The sequence below is a fragment of the Nicotiana tabacum genome, chromosome 19 (genome assembly GCF_000715075.1).
Source record: "Nicotiana tabacum cultivar K326 chromosome 19, ASM71507v2, whole genome shotgun sequence".
Classification (NCBI taxonomy): Eukaryota; Viridiplantae; Streptophyta; class Magnoliopsida; order Solanales; family Solanaceae; genus Nicotiana; species Nicotiana tabacum.
Window position 1 is genome coordinate 70,940,908 of NC_134098.1, and position 27,046 is coordinate 70,967,953.

At 36.3% G+C, this 27,046-nt stretch overlaps 2 protein-coding genes across 2 annotated transcripts; both read left to right on the forward strand.

Annotated features, from left to right (window-relative positions):
* Positions 1-6,024: 6,024 nt before the first annotated feature.
* On the forward strand, positions 6,025-12,264 carry LOC107830438 (cell division control protein 48 homolog C). Its single transcript, XM_016657983.2, has 10 exons — positions 6,025-7,019; positions 7,725-8,380; positions 9,217-9,369; positions 10,132-10,248; positions 10,344-10,448; positions 10,886-10,951; positions 11,042-11,106; positions 11,214-11,415; positions 11,549-11,686; positions 11,796-12,264. Exons 1-10 carry the CDS (start codon positions 6,125-6,127, stop codon positions 11,841-11,843), a joined length of 2,445 nt encoding a protein of 814 aa, XP_016513469.2. The 5' UTR covers positions 6,025-6,124; the 3' UTR covers positions 11,844-12,264.
* Positions 12,265-12,904: 640 nt separating this feature from the next.
* On the forward strand, positions 12,905-27,031 carry LOC107830437 (uncharacterized). Its single transcript, XM_075237943.1, has 14 exons — positions 12,905-13,218; positions 13,635-13,786; positions 14,967-15,058; positions 15,593-15,706; positions 16,772-17,102; positions 17,867-18,046; positions 19,119-19,199; positions 19,541-19,759; positions 19,919-20,061; positions 24,907-25,073; positions 25,243-25,460; positions 25,608-25,700; positions 26,464-26,603; positions 26,800-27,031. Exons 1-13 carry the CDS (start codon positions 13,017-13,019, stop codon positions 26,599-26,601), a joined length of 2,130 nt encoding a protein of 709 aa, XP_075094044.1. The 5' UTR covers positions 12,905-13,016; the 3' UTR covers positions 26,602-26,603; positions 26,800-27,031.
* Positions 27,032-27,046: the final 15 nt, after the last annotated feature.

Here is a 27,046-nt window from a genome sequence, read left to right on the forward strand (position 1 = left end):
ATCATCAAAATTCTATTCCGGGAGTCGTTTACCCATAGGTCGACATCCAGCCAACCTTTTCAAATTAAGTTTTAAACTTTGGAACTAAGTGTTCCAATTCATTCTAAAATCTCTCCGGACCTGAACCGACTACCCCGACAAGTCACATAACAGTTATAAAACATAGAAGAATCAGTAAATAGGGGAATGAGGCTTTAACTTTTAAAATAACTGATCGGGTCATTACAGTAGGTGCCAAATAAAAAGGTCTATAAGCTCAAAAAGGCTGACTACAGATAATGTTATCAGTGGTAGGCAAATGGGATCAAAGGTCAATCAAAGAAATGCCTATATTATTTTCTAAACTCACAAGACTTAATCATTTCGCTTCGACTCACACACGGGGCAAGTTCTAGACTAACAAGGGATGGCATAAAGTACAACTAAAATCTCACCTCACACAATGCACATGACTTACTCAGGACGGCTCAGACCCGACTCTCAAGTTAAAGCAACTAGCACAGTCATCATATAATCCAAACACTAGGAAGTAACAACAGGAGTCAATCAATGAGCCCGGGCATCAAAAGGAAGTCACACATATTCTCAAGGCATATAGTTACAACAATCAAGAAGAACGTACTCAGCACAAATGCTCCACCTCTGAGCCCCAATATAAAATATGTCAAAAAGCATAGATATTCAAGTTCTTCCCATTCCATTATCAGTTGAAAAAAAAATCTTTTTATATTTTTCTTTAGAATTTAAACCCTCAATAAAACTGTCGAAGAAGTCCATCGTAGGGAAGAGTCCAAAACCTTTTGAAAATTCTACCTACAAAAAAAAAACTAATACCCGATTCAAAGAGTCATCCCTTGGAAAAGAACCGTGGCCATAAAAAAAACAAGTGGGATTATTTCTACCTAATTATTATTTTTATTTTTATTTTTATTATTTTCAACACACATAAAATAATATAACTAAAATAGCATAGGAAATTACACAAGCAGTCTCTTCATCCCACACTTAAAATTGTGCATTGTCCCCAATGCACACCTAAAAATACAAGAGGGTAAAAAAAACTCCCTGATAGGCCAAAGGCCGAAGCATTAGCAACTCGTGAGGTACTCAGACTTCTCCCAGACTTAGTTCTTTGTGCGGGCACCTCTCACTTAGTTCGAATCATCTCACTTGCTTTTGCTTTCTTCCAATGGCTTTATTTCCCATGCTCTTAGAAAATAAAAAATGACACTAGAAAAGTAATACAAAAAAAAATTAAAAAATTAAAAATAAAAGGAAGCAGAAAAGTCGGGTTGCCTCCCAACAAGCGCCTGATTTAACGTCGCGGCTCGACGTGAACTATTTTCTGTCTCCACCTTGAGCTTATGAATTGAACTCCAAGTTTTGCTTCAAGTTTTCGGTTATGCTCCAGAGGTGGTGGAACAAATCTTGTTGGCCCAAACAACCACTGTACTATTCTACAGTTCTTCGCCTTTAGATGAGGTATGTAATCCTGTCTTTCTGGCATGAAAAATTCCAGAATGTAGGGACCTTGTTCCTCATTCCTCAATTGGCTCGGATGACTCTATTTTTCATATCATCTTCCAAACACAATGTGAAAAAATACTTGGAGTGAGGACCAATATGCTCAAATACATAAACTCCAGGACTTTCAACATCCTCAATATCATTGACACTGGAATCAACAAAATTTATATCCTTACTATCCTTGGCTGACTTAGTATCACGTCTTCAACATCGACATCCTCAAATTCTAGTTGGCTAGGTTGTTGGTATTCTACTCTAACCTCCTCCATCAGAGTGTCAACTGATGACTCTAATTCATATTGTTTCCGGCTACTATCCACCATATTGGCTTGTTGAACATTCAAAGCTTCATCCATTTGACTCATTTGAGCCTTTAAGTTGTGAATAGTTTCTTCTTGCCTTTGTATCCGTAATTGTGCGTCATTATTATTTTCCACAAGGTACCTTAGCATATCCATGATCTCTTTCAGGTCATCGTCACCGGGTTCTTTGTTCCTATTAACTTCACAAGAAAAAGTAGAACCATCATAGTAAGGGGTTGGGAGAGAATAAGAAATATAAGCACAACCATGAAAGTGACCATCTAGACCACCACACATATCACACACATTCGATACATAAAATTGAGTTGGTGCACATAACCCGCTCTCGAAAATATTTTGATAATTTTGCCATGTGCGGGTTCCTTCACAATATGTATAAGAATCAAAAGAAGAATTACCTACACCTAAACTCCCATAATTTCAAGATGTCATGTTTCTTAAATAAAAAAATAAATAAAAAAATAAAAAAAATAAAATAAAAGTTCAAATTTGACACCAAGCAATATTTACAGCTATAGCTACACCATTAGTTCCCCGTTAACGACGCTAAAATTTGATCACGCCCAACTCTAGTCCTAAAAAGGATAAGCGGTCGCTGCAAATATAATCCGGTCTAAGAGTCCGGAGTCAATATCACCAATAAAGCAAGCTCGAACAATTCCTAAGTTATAAATATTAAGATTCTTATATCTAACTAATTAACTAACAAATTAAAACAATAAATTAGCAACTAAGATACTAAAAGTTGGAGACAATATTAAGCAGGTCTAGAGTTATGATTTCCCCAATTGTCGGAATCCTTCCCGCTATATTTCCTACAATTTCGCCTGTGTATTCTCTACTGATCGTGAACAATTTAGGTGCCGTAATTCTCTCTCGAGCAACTACAACAATTAACTAGACATATTCTCTCGAACTACGCTAACTGACTTTGTCTAACCGCTCACTATGACTACGTCAAGGCTTTGTTATTTCTAAACTTACCTTTAAACCCCGCAGTATTGATCTCTCATATACCTTAGGAGTGACGTTGTACAATAACCACCTAAATATGTATCCTTTCTCAAGCAACACAATAATAAATAGGCACAATCAATCGCTGACCATTCAATCAACTGAAATAAGCACGTAGTTGAACAAGTAGATAAATCCAAAGGTTAAATTATATTAAAACATAACAAGAATTCATCCTCCAAGAGGTTCCATCAAAACTCTAGATAATAAATTAGTTACGCATAATAGTATATAAAAATTACAATACTAAAAGCCATAACCAACAATGAAAAGTAGGAAGAAGAAGGGAAAAAACTCGTAGTTAAATCTTCCTCCTTGCTCCTAGCGTATTCTTGCCTCCTTTGATGTTGTCTTACCCTAAAGTAGTGTCTTCCCATTCAAAATGATGTTTTTATGATATATTTATATCATTTAGGGTTGATGTGGGGCGTCCTTGATCTCTCATAATTCAAAAAAGTACACGTTGAGTCGCGTGCTAGAGTTGGTGCAACGCGCGACTTCTAACACGCTCCCAGTTATTTCTTTTTCCTTTTTTGTTCTTCCGCGTGCCAGGTCCAGTGCCAAGATCCATACTGCACTGTTTTTTTGTTCATTCCCCAGGCCATTTCGTGCCTACTTTCATGCAATGCACCAATTGTGGCACGTTCCCGGCTCTTGCCTCTTAACTTCTTTTTTGGCGTTTTTACACGCTTGATCCCTTTTTAACTATTATTTTTAAAAAATATCATTTATTGTTTATTCCATAAAGAACACTTTTTTTTCATTATTAGCATATTATAAAAATTAAGCTCAATATTTAATAAGTTAATTGACTCACTAATCACAAGAAGTATTTTTTTTGTCCATTTCCATTCCCCCTTTCCAACATTCATCTTCTTCACTCCATTTTTGAAAATCTGAAGTACTTTTTGTTCCATCTCCATTCTCGCTTTTCATCATTCATCTTCTTCACTCCATTTTTGAAAATCTTATGCATATGTGAATGCCACCTAAATTCAAGATGTATTGCTTTATACGTCTTTTATACTTTGTATATTTATTTGTAAAGTGCCATCTTATTTTAAGATGTATTTTTAATGTATATTTTAAATATGTTTTATATGTCAAGTACCATTTTAATTTAGAATGTATTTTTTATGTATATTTTTTTGTATATTTATATGCCATCTTAATTAAATTTAAGATATATATTTTTATGTATATTTCACATGTCTAAGTGTCATCTTAATTGAAGATGTATTTTTTATGTATATTATTTTGTATATTTTATATGTGTTAATTCAATGTATATTTTTTATATATATGTTTTGTATATATTAACATATATTATTATCGAAGTAAGATCTTTATGGTAAGAAAGGAAGAAAGAATGAAGAGAAAAAACTTAAGAAATATAATTAAAAAGAAAACAAATGGAACAAATTTAGAAAATATATTGGCTTCGGCAGAAAACAAAATTAAAAAGATGAAGAAAAAGAAAGAAAGCTAATAGATAAAGAGAAAAAAAAGGCATGATTTTTGTTCAAAAAATTATTGACTTTCCATTCAAATTGCTTATGTTTAGGGATTAATAATTAATAGTCCTATTTTAATGAAACTGTGTGCTACAAATATAAATATTTTTCTGCTACAACTGTAATATTGAGTTTCATACTAAGAATTTGTTATATTTATTTTAACCCGTGACAATTATGTAAAGTTCCTTTTTTTTTTTGCATTAAATCATCCTATTTTCGCCAGCTTCCATCCAAACTCATTCCTACACACAATAAACATATAATGATCATATTTTATATTTATAAACATGTAATATCCCACAACTCACATACAAAATGATATAAAGCTATACCCAAAATCATGCATTTTTCATCATTTATCAAGTATAAATATATCAATAACTATTTATTATCTCCACGGTTATGGGAATAATTTCCTTTTGAACAGAAATATTACTTTCTTGATCTTGAAAAATAATCTCTTTCCATAATATAGATTTTACTATACCATAATATATTTTATTTCCATAGAAAATATATACTTCTTTGGTCTTGTAGTATCTTTTTCATATAGTATATTCCTTCCACAAAATAATAGATCTTCTTTAGGATTTTAACAATCGTCCGTTCAAGATATTGAAGAACTTTTCTTCCATAATATTCGCAGAGTCTTCTTATGATATTGTAATAAACCATTCAATATTTGAAATTTGACTTTCAAATATTATTCTTTCTATGACGCTTGGAGATTAAATCTCTGAAGATAATCTTCCTTGATTATATTTTGTCTCATAAATTCATCACATAATATTCTCTTTCCCATATTTGTTTGGATTTTTACCAACTTCTTTTTCCTTGAACAAATTTGCACAAGAATAAGTTTACCACAAGCAAATGCTCTTTGATTAATAATTATATTGATTTGTTATAATTAAAATCAATACGTAAAACCTTGAAGCTAATACAAATCTCACCAATGCACAATATTTTTAGATTATCTATAGTTTTATTATATAATCTCTAGCATCGAAAGTCCATTATAGTCACCAAACAACCTCAACTTCCATAAATCCTTGTGGGGAGGATGAGGAGAATTAGGTGCCATGAATTTTCCATGCTTAAATAAAGCTAAATATTGTAGTAGCGATTAGCGTATAGAAACTAAAAATAGTGTTAGAGATTATAGGTCGTATGAGATACAATATATAATAGTTGGACTTCATATATTAAAATTAAGGGTTGTGGCTGTGTTAGGTACATTATGGGAAACTTTTTCTATTAGGATTGTTTTATTCACAAGACTCAAAAATGAGAGATTCATGGATGAAGAGATTTTTTCTATCACACTACAATCATTGTTATTCATGCAAATATTTTTACTGATTGCCCTTTTTTTTTGATTTAAAATAAAAAAATGATATTATAAAGAGATGAAAACATGAAAAATACACACAAAAAAGAAAAGGGAATTCGTATGGTTCAGTTTTTATTGTGGTGGCTATTTTAAATATCCAAAATTTCATCTGGGTTGGTCCGTTAGTTTGAGGGGTATGTATGGGTCCAAAATAGAATGTTAAGGGTACGTTTAGACTAAAAGGTTAACACATGGCATTTATAAGTCATTTCAATACCATAGGGGCATTATTGGCCCTTTTCAGAACTTAAAGCCCAAAGGGAAGAATAACCCTTTATTAGCCAAATTGTTGTGAAAAACTCGTCTCAGAAAAAATTAGCAGTAGGCGTCGGCGGCTGCCGGAAAAGACGATGGGAAGGAGAGGACGCAGCGGCAGCGGGCCAGTTTCAGGCGAGCTTCGCCGCCACATTGAGTCATGTAAGGATGATTTCCTCTCCGTTGAAGAACTCGTCGACCACCTCCGTTCAACTTATCATAAGTATTCCCGCTCTAAGCTGCAAGATCTCACCAGACAGGTCCAAACTGTTCTCCAACTTCGGAACCCTAACCCTAATCCAACTGACGAAGTAACGCCTCCGAGAAAGAAGCCAAAAAGAGACAGCAGCGAGCAGCGTTTGCAGCTCCTTGAGAAGAAACACATAATGAACAGCCAAAGAAAGAAGCAGGAAACTGACGGAGAGTCGTCGACTCTCGCGACCACCTCCGAAAGCGATGATTCTTACTCTTCGTCGTCTTCTGACGCTATTTACGGTGAGAAATTGGAAGAAAAGCCCGATTTAATGAAGTGCATGCTTCGACATACGTACAATAAACAGGTGAATAATACTCCCAGGTCAAAAAAGATTGAATACGAGGTGGTTCACGACAATAATGAAGAAAAAGGGAAGAAAATTAATATGTCAAAAGGAGGACAACGAAGAAACGGAGCCACGAGCGATTTAGGAGGCGGAGGAGGAGAGGCCCGAGAGGGGGAAAAGATTGGTGAAAGTCTTGAGAATGGTGATGGGCCAAGGTTTAAGGATTTAGGAGGAATGGATGGAGTGTTGGAGGAACTGAAGATGGAGGTTATTGTTCCATTGTACCATCCTCAGCTGACTAAGCATCTTGGTGTTAGGCCCATGTCAGGAATACTCTTCCACGGCCCACCTGGCTGTGGCAAAACTAAGCTAGCTCATGCTATTGCCAATGAGACTGGAGTCCCATTTTACAAGCTTTCTGCTACTGAGTTGGTCTCTGGAATTTCAGGTAAAAGCTGATTCTCTGATCTTGTTGTTTCGTTCACATTAATAATATTATTCTATCTTTGCGAGCATGGTTTATCGCAGATTTGGTCTCTGGAATTAAGGTGAAGCTAATTGTTTGATGCTTGATTTGTTCATGTTATCAGTATGTTCTATTAGCATGCATTTTGTATCATAGAGTTACTAACATTTGAAGCCTTTCCAAAATTTATCCTTTTTGTGTGTCCCCCCTTGGTCTCTGGAATTAAAGGTGAAGCTAATTGTTTGATGCTTGATTTGTTCATGCTATCAGTATGTTCTATTAGCACGCATTTTGTATCATAGAGTTACTAACATTTGAAGCCTTTCCAAAATTTATCCTTTTTGTGTGCCCCCCCTTGTGGGTTCAAGTTCGAGATTCTACCTTAGTCCATTTGATTTACTGGGTTTGAGATATATTAGTTGCACCGGTTTAATGGATTTTCTTGCATGTATATAGGGTCCAAGCCAAAAGCTATTGGGTTCCCCATAAGTTTTCTGACATTGTAATCTTGGCAACACATATATTTGTTATTTTCTCTATTTTAGCAGCAATTATGGTGCATCATTCAGTATAATGGCAGTCTTGAGTGTTATGAGTTTTATTGTGTGCCTGTTCTTATTGTTGTCAATTTGTTTGGGTATCTATTGTTCATTCGAGGCATTCTAATATGGTAATTCTCCATTTCAGGTGCATCAGAAGAGAACATAAGGGAACTGTTCTCAAAAGCATACCGGACAGCACCATCTATTGTGTTTATTGATGAGATTGACGCAATCGCTTCCAAAAGAGAAAATTTACAGAGAGAAATGGAGCGGCGTATTGTAACACAGCTGATGACGTGCATGGATGAGTCATATAGACTTTCAAAACCTGATGATGATGCAAAGGGGACTACAATACCTACTGATAAAAGAAACAGTGAATCGAAATCAGGGGGATCTAATGGCGGACCTGGTTATGTCCTTGTAATTGCGGCCACAAATAGACCTGACGCTATTGACCCAGCATTGAGGAGGCCTGGACGATTTGACCGTGAAATCGCTTTGGGTATTCCAGATGAAAGTGCAAGGGTGCAGATTTTATCTGTGCTTACACGTAACCTAAGAGTTGAAGGTGCATTTGATCTCATGAAGATAGCTAGGTCAACCCCAGGATTTGTTGGAGCAGACTTGGCTGCTCTAACTAACAAGGCAGGTAACTTGGCAATGAAGAGGATACTAGACGCGAGGAAGGTTGAGGTTTCAAGAGACTTGGTAGATGGTGAAGATGCGGAAGATTGGTGGAGAAAACCATGGTCACCTGAAGAGATGGAAAAGCTCAGCATTAATATGGCTGATTTTGAGGTATGATGCATCTAGATTTACCTTTATGAGAGATATACCGTAGCTTGTGACCCGTAAATTGTTATATGTAACTGGCATTTGGCATTTTATATCCTCTCTGCTGAAACTACAGATGCTCAACCCCACCCACCCACCCCACCAGCCTAAGCAAGTAGAAGAACCATGATTTTTCATTTACATGCGTAGTCAGAAATCAGCTTTTCTACATTTTCCAAGATTTTAATGATTGATTTTGGGTTTCACAGTTAAATATGTATAATACGTTGCTTTATCTGTGTTGTTTAATTCTCTTAATGTATATAAGCTTCATATGATAACGCTCTTAAAGGATGATGCACCCTCCTTTTAAACTATGAATTCAAGATCAAGTTTGGCAGTGTAAGGAGGGTACATCATCCTTTAAGAGCATTATCACATGAAGCTTATAAGTGTTAAGAGAATTGAACAATACGGGTAAAGCAATCAAGGATATATCCTAGAAAGGTCAATAAATCTAGAATGGACCATGGGAGACGAGGGTTCAAATTGCAACGAGGCAAAAAAAAAGGTTAGGTGATTTCTTCCCATTTTTCTAAGTCCTTGGTGGATGGAGTCACTGAAGAATTTTTTGTTTGGAAGTAGCAGAATTAATCAAGGTACACACAAGTTGGCCCTGAACCACCCGAACCACCGTTATCGAAAAAAAAGATTTAAGTTTGGCATGGTTACTATACATCTTATTATTTTTATGATCTAGTATCTGATGCTCTTTTCCTGGGCATGTGATTATCTTCCATGTAAAATCTGAAACGATCTGTTTCATATAGCCTGTTAATAACTCATATGATAATTTGCAGGAAGCAGCTAAATTGGTTCAACCCTCATCTAGAAGAGAGGGTTTCTCCGCTATCCCAAATGTAAATTGGGAAGATGTTGGAGGCCTTGATTCGTTACGGCATGAGTTTCAACGTTCCATTGTCAGTTGTATAGCGAATCCTGAAGATTACATGGTCAGTAATTATCTTAAATTATATTGAATATTCAGATATTAATACCGCACTGGTGTGTCAGCTGATTGGCTTTATAACCTTCATTTCGGACTTCCTTATGTTCTGACTTTTTCCTTTCACTTTATATATAGTTGGGTGTTTTTTCTTTCCGTGTTTTTTTCTTTGGGCATTTATCTCTTTCTTTGCTCAAGTTTAAGCTGGCTGTTTATTCCATCCCAAAGGATCTTTAGACCATGAATGTTAAGGTGGAGTTTTGTTTCCATCTTTAATGAAGTTTTCTGTGGCATGATCTTTTGTTAAGGTGGAGTTTTGTTTCCATCTTTAGACCATGATCTTTAGATCATTTTTGAGAAGTGAAGAGCATTTCCATTATCTTCTCCCACTCCTGAACATCTTAATGTGCTAGAAGACCGTGTTCTTGTTGGTGTAACAGTTGTATTCTTTCTTAATTATGTAAAATTGTGTTCTTGCTCCCAAGTGTCCAATGTGATTTATGTTCATCGGGAACATTGCTATTAGGTAGGAGGATTCACTAACAAAATAATGCTCGTCCTTTGGTTGTAATTCAATGCATTTCCTTTAACAAGCATCCTTTGTGTTCCACGTTTAATAAGCTATCAGTTGATGAATGCAAAAGTTTCCAAGTTAGAACCAGCTCTGTGCTGGCTTTTTAGTGCCTTGACTTCAAATTGTCTGTTAATTACTTATTTTTTCTTATGAGTATGCTAGTATGAAACTTCTGAAAGCTGTTCCATATTTCAGCATTTTGGAGCGGAATCGGAAACAGGATTCTTGCTTTATGGTCCCCCAGGATGCGGTAAAACGTTAATTGCCAAGGCTGTTGCTAATAAAGCTGGAGCAAATTTTATACACATTAAGGTTCCTGCAAATTTCTCTTTTCCTAATGACTGCTTTTGTTGATGTTTTGCACGACTGGGGCATGACTGATATCTCATTTACTGATGTCCATCCAGGGACCTGAAATTCTGAACAAGTATGTTGGTGAAAGTGAGTTAGCTATCCGGACATTATTTACTCGTGCAAGAACATGCGCTCCATGCATTCTATTCTTCGATGAGGTACTTCTCACTTAAAACTCTCACACTTCTGTCTAATATCCGTCATCTTTTCATTTCCCTGAGTCCTTCCACCTTCAAAAGCACTGCAGAAGCTTTGACTCACTTTTATTTCCTTTGAAAATTTGTGTGCACCTGTAAGATGTTTGCTACAAAGTCCAATACATTGTATAGTGTTCTGATAGGAAAGAGTGTTTTACAGTGTTGCTTCAGTACCCAAAATTAATAATAGTAAAAATAAAACAAAAATAGAAACTTTCAAAATTCCAGGCACTTATAAGATGCTTGCTCCAAAGTCTGATACATGTACAGTGTTCAGATGCAAGAGCGACATTTGTGGTGATGGTTTAGTACCCAAAAAAATAATGATAGGAAACAAAGTATAGAAACTTTTTGAGAAACACTTGGTTGTCAACTTTTTTCTCTTTAATTTTTTACAGATAGATGCATTGACAACTAAGCGTGGTAAGGAAGGAGGTTGGGTTGTTGAAAGGCTTTTGAATCAGGTTTGTATGATTGAGCATATGTTCTTGACAAAAGTTGACATTGTATTCTTCTTAACCTTTGCAAGTGTGAATCTTCTCTAATTATTGCAGCTACTAATAGAACTAGATGGTGCAGATCAGAGAAAAGGTGTTTACGTGATTGGTGCTACAAATAGGTGTTTTTCGTTCTTCTGGATATTATGTGCCTTTGGTTTTTGGAATGGAGATTCAAAGTAAATAATTCACATCCTATGTTTGGTTCTTATCTTAATCATGTTTGCAGGCCTGAAGTTATGGACCAAGCTATTCTTCGACCTGGAAGGTTAGGGAGATTCCTATATGTCCCTCTACCTAGTCCAGATGAGCGTGGACTAATTTTAAAAACTCTTGCCCGGAAAAAACCTATAGATACTAGTGTCGACTTGATGACCATTGGAAGAGATGATGCTTGTAAAAATTTTAGTGGAGCAGACCTGTCAGCACTGGTTTGTTCATCTTTTCTTCTAACTGCTTGTTTTACCTGCTTTTATCTCCCCAGTGGAACTTGTCATATCTTTTTTTTCATGGTTGGTAATTTTATCAAAGGTGTGACTTTTACCAACTGCTTAAATTTGCTAGATGAATGAAGCTGCAATGGTTGCACTGGAAGATAAATTGAGAGCATTAGATACAAGTTGTGGTGACACATCATCAACTATCAAGGAGTCACATTTCAAACGGGCTTTGGAGAAAATTTCTCCATCTGTCTCCGACAAGGTACAACTGATTTAGTTTCCTGGTGTCATTTAGTGTTAAGGCATTTGCCATCTTGTGCTAAATCCAATCATTGTCTCCTATTATACTGCTATTTTCTTTGTGGATGCAGCAAATTGAATACTATCATCGTTTATCAAAAACCTTTAGAGCAGCATGAAGCCAGAGCATGAAAGCCTTGGTGAAAGGAGCAACAAGAAGATGTTTAGGGTGGTGGTCATATCTCCAGCTATTGCCATGGGAGGAAACAGCATATGAGAAATATTTTAGATATTGCTATTCCGTTTTGGTTTTCTTGTGAATATCCTGCAGCATATTTTGGGATTGGGAGCAAACAGAGGGAGAGGGAAAGCAGAAAAAGCTTTAATCGTTTCCTTTTCGTTCTTTTTTCTTAGTGGGATGGAGTCTGCTATTTGAGCGAAGTTCTTATTCAGTGTCCATGAATGGTTCAGTGTATTGATGTGAGCGAGAAAGTTTCTTTTTTGGTTAGTTCTTTTTTCTTCTTTTGATTTTTTTAGCGACATAATTCTTTGCACTTGAAAATATACCAGTATATATAATGTTAAGGGTTATCTGATGAAGCAATAGCAACTTGGTATTTATTGTTCTCTGACCATTTTGGATGCAGCTGAGTTGAAATGTTGAATAAAACAATCGTGTTTCATTATGTAGGACCTAGATTTACTTCTATGGAATTCAAGTGAAATGATTTGAAAATTTGACATTCTTAAAACAAAAAAAAGTAGAAATGATTTGAAATTTTAATTTAAATATTGTAGTATATTCGGTATATGTGTGTAATAATATGTTAAAAATAATATTTGAACTTTTTTGATGAGTAAAAAGATGTCAATTCAACTCTAAAATAGTACTTTTTGGTGGACACTTAATGAAATAATGTGCAAATAGAGCACAGTAGTACTCAGAACCAAACTAAAATAGCCAGAAAATGACACTGATAAATATACATTTTAGACTTATCAAGCTTCAAATTTGAATGGTACCAAATCTGGTAAAAAGAAAAGAAAAAAGATGAAATCTTAAAGTCAATTCCGGAAAAATTATTGTCATTGTTGTTTGTTGTTTCCAACAACTCCCGAGCATTTGTCTATGAATAAAACTTCAAATAATTTTTTTTCCAAATAATTGTTTGGTTATGAATTTAATCCTAACAGTTACAACTTCAATTTAAAATATAGAATTTGGTGGACGGAACACATTGTAACTAGAGAAACATTGGGGTGTACAGAAAAACTTATGCAAAACAGGGGGGCTCCAAAAGAAATTATCTCTCCATATCCGAGCTTCAACAGCATTGCACCTCTTAATTCCAATGGCGACCGCTCTTTCTCTGAACTGGAGCCGGTTCGCTTCTCAAGTTCCTCGCTGTTTATCCTTTCCATTTCTTCATAAGCATCGGCAAGCCCAAGTCGTTAGATTATACCAGAGCTTCCGGTTTTCCGGTAGCTTCTGCACTCTCTACTCCTCCTCTAGCCGCTCTTTCTCTGTCGTAGCCTCGACTTCTCAGTCCAGCAGTAAGTACAAAGTGCCTCTTAAGAAGACTTAATTCTTCATATAAATATTCTTTTGAGAATCATATTTATTCATTGAAAACTGTAAGTTCAATTTAAAATTCTCTCTTGCTTGTAGGATCATTTGATATTCATTAGTATCATGTACATTTGATTTTTTGGACAGTTAAATTAGGAACAACATGAAAATTTATTTTAGTTATTTCTTTTGTGCCATTGTAACATGACCACCTAGTGCATTTAAATTTACATCAAAGATTATTGTTTGGCTCTTGAGAAGCCAAAAGAGACAACATTATGGTTGGGTACTAATGATTCCCATGAGTTATGAAAAAATCTGCGTCATTAATCATAATTAGTGTAGTATCTAATCATGTTTTCGAGAAAACAATGTCTGATGAATTAACAAAAATTGGCAGGCTTAAATAGTTACAGTGAAGTGGGTGATGAAAGATATGATGTGATTGTGGTGGGAGGAGGCCACGCAGGGTGTGAAGCTGCCCTTGCTTCAGCACGATTAGGGGCGAAAACTCTCCTTCTTACTCTTAATATTGATCGCATAGCATGGCAGGTAACAGTTATTCGTACTTTCTGGTTTTTGGACTAATTTTATTATGTGCAATGAACTTTCTGTTCGTTGGTGTTGAATTTTGACTAACATCTTAAGATGTTTTCTTTGGCCATTGTTAGATGAGGAAAGTTGTGGCTTATAGGAATTTTTAATTTTATTTTAAAAGAATGAATTAATCTAATCTCAGTTAGCTCCATAAAATGGTCATATTGACCCTCAGTAAGTGCACAGTGGCAAATAAGTTGGAACATAATGAAATCTACTTTTACCTGATCATGATAAAAGGTTGGAATGGATGGACTTCGGTTGTTGCTTTCCGAGGGACAACTTGTAAATTTGTGATGTTATGTTTCGATTGCTGCTTTCAAAAAAGACAACGTGTAAATTTGTTTCATAAGTTCTGTGATATTTTCTTGTGCTGAAATTATGGACTCAAACAGAGAAGGAAAAACTTCTCTCATGAACACTCTTATATGATTTTTGTACTACAGTGCCCTTTTTACAGTGTTGTTCAAGTTAAACTATAGTGTTTTATGTTTCTGTTTTTACCTTTCTTGTGTTCTATATATAGGTGATACATGTTAGTTGAGAATATGTTTTAGATGTTAGCACTTTTACTGTAGGTTTTATGCTCTCTATGAGTAGTTTAACCTTTCTTAGGTTTATATATTTGGAAAATATACACAACTTCTAGTACTTTCTGTTTGTATTTGCATAATATTAGCACGAGATGATTTAAATGGAGTGACGTGGTCAGTGAGGATTGATATAGCCGACCTCAACTTGTTTGGAACTGAGGCTAGTTGTTGTTTTTACTTTTTTGTGGTTTTCCGTGATCTCCAATAAGCTATAGTTCAGGGACTTAATGTTTCCAACCCAAGGATGGTTTTTATATCTGAATCTGCTTTTCATCTCATGATTGTAGTCTTATTATATTGAATTCAATGCAGCCATGTAATCCGGCACTTCCAACCAAGAGGTTGTGAGTTCGAGTCACCCCAAGAGCAAGGTGGGGAGTTCTTGGAAGGAGGGAGCCGAGGGTCTATCGGAAACAGTCTCTCTACCCTAGGGTAGGGGTAAGGTCTGCGTACACACTACCCTCCTCAGACCCCACTAGTGAGATTATACTGGATTGCTGTTGTTGTTATATGGTAGTCTTATTATATTGAATTCAATGCAGCCATGTAATCCGGCAGTTGGTGGGCCAGCCAAGTCTCAGCTGGTGCATGAAGTCGACGCCCTGGGTGGTGAAATTGGAAAAATTGCTGATAGGTAAACCTTAGTACTCCAGCTGCTATTAAAAATTCATCTGTTTTCTTGTTTGGTAACCAGCTCAATGGAAGCGTTTTTGTTTTCAACTCAGGAAAAATGAGAAACAAAAAGGAAACTGATTAAATTTTGGCATCAAGTTTAAGCTCTTAGAAAATATCGGGGACAAAAATACTATAAACCAGCCTGGAGGGCTTATAAATTGATGTATGTTTGAAAGGAATAATAGCTGAAGAACTAAGATAAATGCGGATTCCGGGAAAAAGAAAACAATGAATAAAGTAGCTTGGTCAGCAGTAAAACATTTTTGGAACAAGTTTCGAAGGTAATTAGGAAATGGAGAGGATGTCTTTTTCGCCTCAAGGTTGAGTTTTAATTAACATTGTAGCAACAAATTGGGTTTCCTTATGATCATTCTATCAAAACATTAGATATCTAATGATGCCTATTCTTGTATAATGATGCTTTTGGAGTTATATTTTCTTAAATCCTCCTATCGTTATTCAGGAGACTGATGAAAGCTTATCTTTCCAATAGGTGCTATTTGCAGAAACGTGTTCTTAACATCTCTAGGGGCCCTGCTGTTTGGGCGTTACGTGCACAGACAGATAAGAGAGAATATGCTATAGAAATGAAAAAGATTGTTGAGAGGTAAGTTTATTGTCCCAACACAGAATACAGTTGTTATCAAGAATGACTTGTGCTCATCAGTAAGCTGATCAAAGATTTTAACATCATGGACATATGTGCTTATTAAGCTGCTTTAAAATTTTTACGAACATGGGGCAGATAAATTTCATTGAGGCATTAATACATTGAGTAACTTGTCTTTGTCATGCGACTACAGTTTCCACTTACCCTATGTTTCATTTTGAACTACACAATGAAACAAGTATTTATGAGTGCTAAATAGGTCCTGTCCTATATGATTATGAACTTTTTTCTTAAGCTTGGATTGATTGTCCTTGGAGAAATACAGATAAATGCTTAGTAATATCTGGTCCATGCTACAGAGATTCACAGATCACTTTGTATATAGTATGCTACAGAAATTCACGGATCACTTTGTATATAGTATGCTGGCATCTTAGATACTTGTCTTTCTAGTAAAACTTTATATGCTTTAAAAAAAATGCTACTTTCGCGTGGGCAGATAAACTTCATTGAGGCCATAATACATTCAGTAACTTTTCTTTGTCATGCTACTGCAGTTACCACTTATCCTGCATTCATTTTGCACGACACAGTGAAATAAGTATTTTATGAGTGCTAAATAGGTCTTGTTTTATATGATTATACTTTTTTCTTAAGCTTTGATCTATTATTCCTGAAGAAATAAAGATGATAGCTTAGTAAATTCTGGTCCACGCTATAGAGGTTCAAGGATCACTTTGTATACTATGTTGGCATCTTGGATGCTATTTCTAGTAAAATCTTATATGCTTCTCAGCTAAAGTTGCACAATGTCTCCCTTTAACGAACTATTGGAAATATATTTACATGTCCCCTGCAAGAAGTTGGGTATTAAAAAAGAAGGAAATGAGCTATAAACATCTATTTACTTTCCAGAAAACTGAGAAGTGTAGAGGAAATCAATTAATTCCTTGTGCATTGGTGCAACTTTGCAAGTTATTCCATTGTGTTGAAATTGTGTGTCTCAAACATATTTGGTGGCTGTCATATCTTCCGTGCCTAACTCGTGGCTCCCATTTCCAGCACCCCAAACCTCTTTATTAGAGAGGCAATGGTAACAGATATTTTGTTGGGGAAAAATGACAACATTGAGGGGGTCTGTACTTTCTTTGGCATGAACTTCTATGCACCTTCGGTGATTCTGACGACAGGGACCTTTATGAGTGGGAAAATTTGGGTTGGGAGAACTTCAATGCCTGCAGGAAGAGCTGGTGAATCAGCTTCCATTGGTCTAACAGAAAACTTGCAGCGCCTTGGCTTTGAGACTGATAGGCTAAAAACAGGAACTCCTTCTCGTGTGGACAGTCGTACTGTAGATTTCTCAGGATTGGAGCCCCAATATGGCGACGAAGAGGTCCTTCTGCTTATTCTTAATATGTAGGTTCTGTATACTTATGTGTCATCTATGCGACTCTAACCATGCTGAATTGCGTGTGCAATCCAGTAGCATATTACTTATGACAATGTATTTTGTGGATGAGTTGCAAATTTCTTTTATTAAGTAGTATGTTGTATAAGCTAGGATCACTTCCAAGTGCATGTGATCATTGTTTGAGTTGTCTCATGGAGAAACTTGTTATTTTCTAAATTTCTGGATATCTATAAGCCTAGATCTGATTTAGGATCTCCTGCAAAAGTACTCTGATAGTCAACATTTAATACTTTGTTTCCCTAGTCCGACAGTTATTTCTTGATTTTTACTGATAATAGCTGTTAAAATTGTCTGAGCAAAAACCAATTTATTATGAGCAACTTTATATGTAATGCAAAACTGCAAGCATGTGTTTCCGGGTCCTATGTGCTATATGATACAAGTTACACAATATCCAGATCCCCCCTCTCCTGCAGGATGGACTGTATAGAAAAGTATGTATACGTGGGGGGATTTGCATTCTTGATAGATAGCTACTTGTAAGCTTTTATTTTACTTGTTGCCTTCATTTTGTCTCATGAGGGTTTAAAATTTGGGAGGCTTGAAATTCTGTTTAGTCTGTGCTATGTATTTGTTGATAAGGTTCACTTAAAAAATAATTAGATTTTCTTCATCAGCAATTTCTATGTATGTATACATGCTCATGCCTACATTCATGTATTCTAATATTTATCATTAATCCTCAGGTAAGCTGGTTCAGTTTTGATACTAATTATCATATAGAAAGGGAACAGATGTGCTGCTACCTTACACGTACCACAAAGAGTACTCATCAGATAATTAGAGATAATTTGCATGAGACTCCTACTTACGGAGGGTGGGTGGAAGCTAAGGGCCCTCGATACTGCCCCTCCATTGAGGATAAGGTATCGTATGCTGTTGCAGATTATGTAGCTTCCCTCTGGTTTTGATGCATCTCATACTTAATTCTCCATTCAAGCTCTTATCTTCTTGTTAATGTCACCTAATACATGGATTGCTTGCGTTTGCTAATGTGAGAACGCAGTATCTTTCTTAGCCAAAAAATGTGAAACAGCTAGGATTAATCTTCCTTTGGACTTTGCTTTCCTTACACGGAAAAATTTATATCAGCATATCTTTATTTCGAGTTATAGAGGATTGCAAATAAAGTGCAGATAAATTTGGAACTTTAGACATTTTATCTCCATCTTATTTTTCCAGATATTCATGTTACTTTGACTCAATTCAAATGGCAACAAAAAGGGTGGATTATTACATTTAGGCATTTAACATTTCAAAGTTGCTTGTCTACTTTCTTGGGAAGATAATATCAATGTGCGGTTCAGTATTTGGTTAGAGTAATTGAGGCAAAGTTGATTTATATGGTATGTGATAAAATCTCATTTCACATTATTAAATGACTAAAATGGATATCCGTCATGGATTCTGCAAATTAGTTATCACTTAGAATGGTGTTATTCTATGTTGTTAAATGCTCTGTTAAGATGGTGGAATTGGTAAAATAGGCTACTATCTATTTCCGAAGCATGAACTAAGAATCTTATGGATCATGATCTCAATGAAGCGTTAATGTTGTGCCTTTTTGTTCCACCTGCAAAAAAGCTACATCCCAACGTTTCAACAGGAGGTAATTGATACTACTGAAATTTCTTAGTAGTTATTATATGACTTGACTTGAAAACCCCTTATGCTATTGGAGGGAAAAGAAAGTAGGCGGAGGGAAGATTTAATTCCCTCTGATAATAGCATCTGCTAATGGTATTAATAGTTATTCTAGTGAGTGGAGGGTAATTCCTTGCTTGTTACAAAGTTTGCTATGATCAGTGTTAGTTGACGTGAGTTTAGTACCTAATGCACTCATTCAAATATCGTGGCTCCAGATTGGAGAATTTATCTGTTCTTATTTTCTTTTGATTTCTGCCACGTGAAATATGATTATCTTTTTTACTATTTCAGATTGTAAGATTTCAAGATAAAGAGTCGCATCAAATATTCCTTGAACCTGAGGGTCGAAGTGTTCCTGAGCTCTATGTGCAGGTTTGCCGGCTTTTTGTGCGTTTCGCTTTTCAAAACATTGAGTTCAAGTCTGTTACCTATTTCTGGTGTAATGTGCTAAGGTTATGCCAGTTAGCGATAACCATGAAATTAGTTTCAATTTGCTATGACTTGGTCATTTCCGAGAACCGATGGAGATGTGTTGGTAGGAAAATATGCAGTACCCTACTTTCTCTAAAGCTCTCTGCTGGCTAATTTCTTAAAGTTAAAATTCATTTCCTTAGTTCCCTCTCTCATGGAAATAAGATAATGCTAGATATCACTTTATTGCTGTGTAAAGCTCCTTTGCCATTTGCACAGTGTAATGATCCGTTCTTTTGTAGGGATTCTCTACTGGTTTACCGGAGAGACTACAATTGCCTCTTTTACGAACATTACCCGGACTTGAGAACTGTACAATGCTCAGGCCAGCCTATGCGGTAGAGTATGATTACTTGCCGGCTTATCAGTGCTCCAGGTCCCTAATGACTAAAAAGATCGAGGGTCTTTTCTTTTCTGGCCAGATAAATGGGACAACTGGCTATGAAGAAGCTGCTGCCCAGGTTTTTATACTTCGATGATGCTCACTTCAGTTTATATATTTGATCTATATATCCAATAGATGTAAGAATGTTTACTAGCTCCTGCTTTTTAACTAGGACGTCATGATTATCCGATAAGCTCTTCTAAGCCTCTTTTGGTTATTTTTTCTTTTGATGTAGGGGATTATATCTGGAATTAATGCAGCTAGACACTCAGATGGAAAGCAACTTATTGTTCTTGAGAGAGAAAGTAGTTTTATAGGGACGTTGATCGATGATCTTGTAACCAAAGATCTTCGAGAGCCTTATCGCATGTTAACAAGGTAAAGTGAAGTAAGAACGATCATTTCATAGTTATGATTTGCTCGCTGCTAAGTTAACTGATTGAAACTACAACATTCTTGTGGTTGCACATTATTGTTCAAAGTAACAGAACACGTTATTTGTGTGTTTAAGTGATGTCACACCTCAATTTGCTTAACTTTTGTTTAACAGTATTAACCAGCTATATAAACTGCAGCAATGAGTTAGGAGATCTACGATACCTTTTTGAAGATAATTTACAACATTTTTTTTTTCTCGTGAGCTACTCTATGCCTTAGATTTGTCTGCTTTTAATTTCCATGTTGCTGTTGGCCAAGCCATTTCCTATTTGTCATTGTTATTGGATACTCAATTTTTTTCTCTGGACCATCTGTAAGCAAGGTGCATCGTTCCTCGTCTTTATAGACCTCAATGCTCTATTCTGAGTAAGACATACATGAGCAGAAACAAAAAGAAGAAAAAGATAAAGAAATAGTGATGCCTTTCACATTGTTGTAGACATCTATTATTCCCGTGTGCCTTCTGCTGAAGTATTTTTTCATGTTTATGTACAGCTGTTGCTTTTCCTACCAACCTCTTATTTATTTTTGAAAAAAAAGTACCTTTCAGATTTATATTTCAGTTCATGCAGCTTGCATGAAGGTTCTTATAAAAAATAATATTTTTCTTTCTGCTGTTCTATTGATAGAGAATCCAATGATATATTTCTTTCTGCCGTTCTTTTGATAAGTAAAATCAGAATTTTCTTTGCACTGATTGTTGGTTGGAAAACGTGTCATTGTTCTAAGTATGAACGGAGGTGTTAAGAAAATGAACCATGGGCCTAACTTACCCCCAAAAGGTACCTCATGAGGTGGGGTTTGTCCAAGACCATATAAGGAGACAACAGTTTCCCCCACCAATAGGGGACACTTTGCACATCAACGACTTGACATTTAGTGTGTGGACAATATAATGTAGGGGCCTATAACATTGGGAAAACCAAGAATAGAGATGAGTCCGGCAGAAAAACAATGTTAAGAAAATGGATCCTGAGCCTAACTCAACCCAAAAAGCTAGCTTGTGAGGCGAGGGATCGCCAAAGACCAATAATGTCACGACCCCAAATTCCCTCTGTAGGATGTCGTGATGGCACCTAGTCTCTAAGACTAGGTAAGCCTATCAATGCGGAATAATAATAAATATCTGAAATAAATAAACTACAATTCAAACAATTTCAACTCCCAAAACCCGGTAAAAATAAGTCACAAGCTTCTAAGAATTTATTCTCAATGTCTCTATATGTCAAGGTCTAAATAAAATATAAGGAAGCAACATAAAATGATAGAAGGGGACTCCGGAGTCTGCGGACGCTGGCAGATATACCTCGAAGTCTCCGTGCGCAGGTAACTCACTGATGTCTAGGCTGGTAAATTGTACCTGGATCTGCACAAAAAGATGTGCAGAAGCGTAGTATGAGTACACCACAGCGGTACCCAGTAAGTGTCAAGCCTAACCTCGGTAGAGTAGTGACGAGGTCAGGTCAGGCCCTACTGAAAAATAATAATTGCATGGTAAAATGTTTAACAATATAATAAAATAAAATGACAATGGAAATGAATCAAGTAGCATGTCACCATTTAATTACACAAAATAATGACAAATAATATCTCGTGGAATCAAAACAGAATTCCTTTCAACTTTAAGAAAATCACAACAAATAATCAAAGGCAACTACGGTCATAAATCAATATCAAGAAGGGCAGTCCCGAGGTACCGCCTCGTAGTCCCAAATCATAAATAAATTCATAATATCTCATTTTCTTATCTCACCGCAGGAGCCTTTACAATTTATTTTAAAGAAAACATTTTTTCCGAAATAGCATCCCGCGTTTTAGCCATCCTTATCACACCGCATGACTTCTAATAGTTCCCCCTACTAGCCACACGTATCAAGCCACCCTTATCTCACCGCATGCGTTTCAATACCCAGACCTTATACCACCGCATGCGTATCAATATCGCAATATATCACAATTTGCACCTCAAGTGCTCAAACAATTTAACTTGCCAAAATAATTCAACAACAATATTTTTCCACAATAAAGAGCTTACGGCTCATGCCAAAATAAATCATCAATAATATTCCACAATAAAGAGCTCACGGCTCCATCACAATGAGTACGGAAATCTTACAAAATATTCGGGAATAAATAACTCAACAAAATAATATTTTAAAATTTTAATACACTGCTTAAATACCAAATTTAAAATGTCAAATAATTTATATTAATAATATTTAATTTAAGGTGGGTTGCTCTGATGGTAAGCACCCTCTACTTCCAACCAAGAGGTTGTGAGTTCGAGTCACCCCAAGAGCAAGGTGGGTAGTTCTTGGAGGGAAGGATGCCGGGGGTCTATTGGAAACAGCCTCTCTATCACAGGGTAGGGGTAAGGTCTGCGTACACACTACCCTCCCCAGACCCCACTTGTGGGATTATACTGGGTTGTTGTTGTTGTTGTTAATTTAAGGAAAATCACCCTTCAAATAATGCACAGAATAAAAGAAACCAAGCTTCAACTAAATAGATAAAACAATTAGCAGGAAAAAGTCAAGCAAATTTAAAGTATAAACATTAAATCAATGATGAATAACATAACGAAATAAAATAATTTAATTAATGCGCAATAGTGATCTACACAATTTAAAAACATAACCTTTCACATTTAGCCCGTGTACACATTCGTCACCTCGTGTATACGACCTTCCACACATTACAATTATCAATTCTAGGGAAAATTTACCCCACACAAAGTTAGACAAGTCACTTACCTCGACTTGCTCCAATTTAACCAAGTAATATGCTTTTTCCTCGATTTTCCGACTTTGATCGACTCGAATCTAGTCATAATTAATTCGATACAGTCAACAAAAATTATAGAAATCAATTTCATAAGAAAATACTATATTTTCAATAAAATCCGAAATTAGCTCAAAAATAGCCCGTGGGGCCCACGTCTCGGAATCCGGCGAAACTCACAAAATCCGACAACCCATTCGATTACGAGTCCAACCATACCATTTTCACTCAAATCCGACTCTGAATCGACACCGAAATCTCAAAAATTCGTTTCTATGAGATTTCTAAAAGTTTCTCAAAATTTCAATCTCAAAGCACTAATTAAATGGTGAAAACAATGATATATTCGTGTATATTGACCAAATCCGAGTTAGAATCACTTACCCTAATGTTTTTCCTTGAAAATATATCAAAATCGCCTCTTCTCAAGCTCCAATTCGTCAAAAATGGCAAATGGGACGAAGTCCCTTGTTTTTATAACTTACAGATCTGTCCAGGCTGCCTTCAAACCTGGACCTCGATCATGGAGCTCGATCCTGGGGCTCGATCATGGCCCTCGATCCTGGGGCTCGATCATGGCCCTCGATCCTAGGGCTTGATCATGGGGCTCGATCGCAGCTAGCAGCTGTTTTAAGTCCAACTTTTTATCCGTTAACCATCCGAAACTCACCTGAGGCCCTCGGGACCTTAACCAAATACACCAGCAAGTCCTGTAACATCATACGAACTTATTTGAAACCTCAAATCCCATCAAACAACGCTTAAAATCACAAATCACACCCCAATTCAAGCTTAATGAAACTTAAGAATTTCCAACTTCTACATTCGATGTCGAAACCTATCAAATTAAGTCTGATTGACCTCAAATTTTGCACACAAGTCATAAATGACATAACGAAGCTATGAAAAGTTTTGGAACTGGATTCCGACCCCGATATCAAAAAGTCAACTCCCCGGTCAAACTTCCAAACTTTAAATTCCTATTTTAGCCATTTCAAGCCTAATTTCACTACGGACTTTCAAATAAAATTCTGATCACGCTTCTAAGTCCAAAATCATCATACGGAGCTGTTGAAATCATCAAAATTCTATTCTGGGGTCGTTTGCACATAATTCGACATTCGGTCACTATTTGAACTTAAACTTTTAATTTTTCATCAAAATTACATATCTCGAGCTAGGGACCTCGGAATTTGATTCCGGGCATACGCCCAAATCACGATGCAGACCTACCAGAACTGTCAAAACATTGATCCGAGTCCTTTTGCTCAAAATGTTGACCAAAGTCAACTCAGTTGAGTTTTAATGCTCTAATTCACATTTTAATCCATATTTCACATAAAAACTTTCCGGAAAATTTTACGGACTGCGCACGCAAGTCGGGGAATGATAAATAGTGCTTTTCGAGGTCTTAGAACACATAATTAATTATTAACTTTAAAGATGACATTTTGGGTCATCACAAATAAATAGAAAACAATCGATTCCCTCAGCCAAGTTGGGACACTTAACACACACCCGCATGCGCAGGACTTGACATCTGGTGTGTGGACAATATAACATGGGAACCTAACATTGGGGAACTGGAAATAGAATTGGGTCTGGCTCTGGTACCATGTTGAATTGTTAGACCATTTCATCTAAAAGTACTTTAAGCTGTTAGAGAATCTTCAACAGAAAGTAACAAAGCTGTATTAGTCGTGATGATGCCTTCAACAGATCAAAATTCGGGCGACGACTGAGTTTGCTCGAAGGGAGCCGCGGGGGTGGGGAGACAGGGAAGAAGATGAAAACCTATGATCAAGGCGCATGACCTATTATTAGCGTTACTGAGAAATCTTGACTAATTGTCAATGATAGCTCTATCTTTCTGTGTAAATCTATTTGCTTATAACTAAGTGCATAACCTGTTATTAATGTTACTGAGAAATCTTGTGTAATTGAAGATGATAGTTCTTATCTGCCCGGATAATTCTACTTGCTAATAGTCTAATATACCTTCAGCCGCTCAGAACATCGTCTGCTTCTTCGGTCTGATAATGCGGATAGCCGACTCACTCCCCTTGGTCGTGAAATCGGTTTAATAGACGATAGAAGGTGGACGATGTACCAGGACAAGCAAGCTCGTATTTCAGAGGAGAAAAAGCGGTTGAAAACGGTTAGAACTTCAGGTCAGCATTGTTTCCTTTCCTTGTCCCTATGCTCGTTGGGGGACATAATATTGTGATAACCTAATTGCTTGTGCTTATACATAAATCATAATTCTAGAGGTAAATATCTGAAGTCTTTTGCTCATTTGAATTTCCTGTCAAACTAAATGCCTGTTTCATTTGCTTCCAGGTGGAGAGTTGGCTGCTGAAATTACTCTACTCTCTGGTCAGCCAGTAAGGGATTCATCCACATTAGAGAGCCTGCTTAAGAAACCGCATATCCAATATGAAGTTTTTGATAAGCATGGGTTTGGAAATCCCACCCTGTCCAGGATGGAGAAACAGTGTGTAGAGATTGATATCAAATACGAAGGCTTCATTGTGCGCCAGCAGAGCCAACTCCAACAGGTAAACAATGATTCACTTTGGCTCTTTTTATTGTATCTGCAGGCACTCGATGGTCTGTTAAACCTCCATTGCTCCGCTTTCAAAAGCCTCTATATCTCTAACGGATCGGTGTCTCATATCTTTGCGGTGTTGATTTTCTGCTTGTAGATGGTTCACCAACAGCACAAACCAATTCCCGAGGACATAGATTATTATGCGATGATGACTTTGTCACTTGAAGCACGTGAAAAACTCTCAAAGGTATTTTCTGCCTCATTTGCATAGCACTGTAGTCTTCTTGTGTGTGCAAATTTTTAGTTATTTGCCTGATACTTTTTACAAGCTCACTGGTTTAGATCTTTCTGCAAAGATGACATATTGTGCCTAAATACTCTCTATTAAAATTTCTATGATACAATTTCTTTATTTAGATGTTCTGAAATGTTTGATACCATCCACCAATAATATAATTGGATACAACTTCCACAGTTCAATGACTCCTTCAATTGGTGAAAAAAAGTGAACATAAGCAATAGAGATTGTTTACCCCCAAGATTGGTGAATTGTCATGATAGCTTGAAGCTGTTTCAAAAGATCACTGTATGGGGCTTTTACTGTTTATTTCCGTATATGTATTTCCACAACGGGAGGTTGAAAGAAAAAATGAGGGGATGATTAGGAAGACCATGATACACAAAGGATTAGTAATTGAGAAACTGATGTTTTCTCCCTCAAGTTAACTTGTCACTTGTTTTTCTAACATTTTCATTATAAGTCAAACTAATATTGGATGCACCTATTCCAGGTGCATAATTGAGGCAATGGTATTAAGTACTTGGTATAAATTTAATTGTCTGGTAATGATGGCAAAGATGATGTCATGATCCTCCTTTCTTTCTTCTCTTAGTTCTTCATTGGCATCCCTGTACTTTGTCTTGACAAAGAGAGAGATCTTGGTTGTAGGACTGGGTCTTTTGACAGTTGCCTGACATTTAACATGATCGTATCTTCTTTATGCATACAGGTTAGGCCGCAAACAATTGGGCAAGCAAGTAGAGTTGGTGGAGTTAATCCTGCGGACGTTACAGCACTCCTCATTATTCTTGAATCTAACAGGAGGAAAGCCCAAGAGCTGAGTAAACAACAAGCAGTACTTTCATGAAGGTACCAATGAACAACTTCCTTAAAAGTTATCTTCAAAAGACAATCCTCTCTTAAAACCAGCACCCATCCTTCTCTGCGTCATCTTTAGATCAATGAAATTCATGTCCTTATTTAACCTGCTGGATATCCTCTAACGAGGGACCAATTGACATAGCGGATGCATGAGTCTTCCTTTTTTTCATCTGAGATTTTGTAGAGTGAAAACAAAACCAAAGGTATATCTACATGAGTTGTAAGATCAAAAGAAATCAAGCTTGCCTTGTCCCCCTCCACACACACAACCACCCGAATCAACGACGACAAAAAAGGGAAAGAAGTTAATTATTGCATGTATAGTAGAAGAGTCATATCCTATGTAATTAGGCAGATGTTGGTTAGTTATGTACTTTCAGTTTTGTCTTATTAATTTTTAATTAAAATTCTAGCAAGCCCTTTGTGTGATT

Coding starts and splice junctions, on each gene's coding strand:
- LOC107830438 (XM_016657983.2), top strand. CDS start 6,125: ATGGGAAGGAGAGGACGCAGCGGCAGCGGGCCAGTTTCAGGCGAGCTT. Junction 11,107..11,213: donor GTGATTGGTGCTACAAATAG/GTGTTTTTCGTT, acceptor TCATGTTTGCAG/GCCTGAAGTTATGGACCAAG. Junction 11,416..11,548: donor GAGCAGACCTGTCAGCACTG/GTTTGTTCATCT, acceptor TAAATTTGCTAG/ATGAATGAAGCTGCAATGGT.
- LOC107830437 (XM_075237943.1), top strand. CDS start 13,017: ATGGCGACCGCTCTTTCTCTGAACTGGAGCCGGTTCGCTTCTCAAGTT. Junction 13,787..14,966: donor TTGATCGCATAGCATGGCAG/GTAACAGTTATT, acceptor AATTCAATGCAG/CCATGTAATCCGGCAGTTGG. Junction 25,074..25,242: donor GAAAACGGTTAGAACTTCAG/GTCAGCATTGTT, acceptor ATTTGCTTCCAG/GTGGAGAGTTGGCTGCTGAA.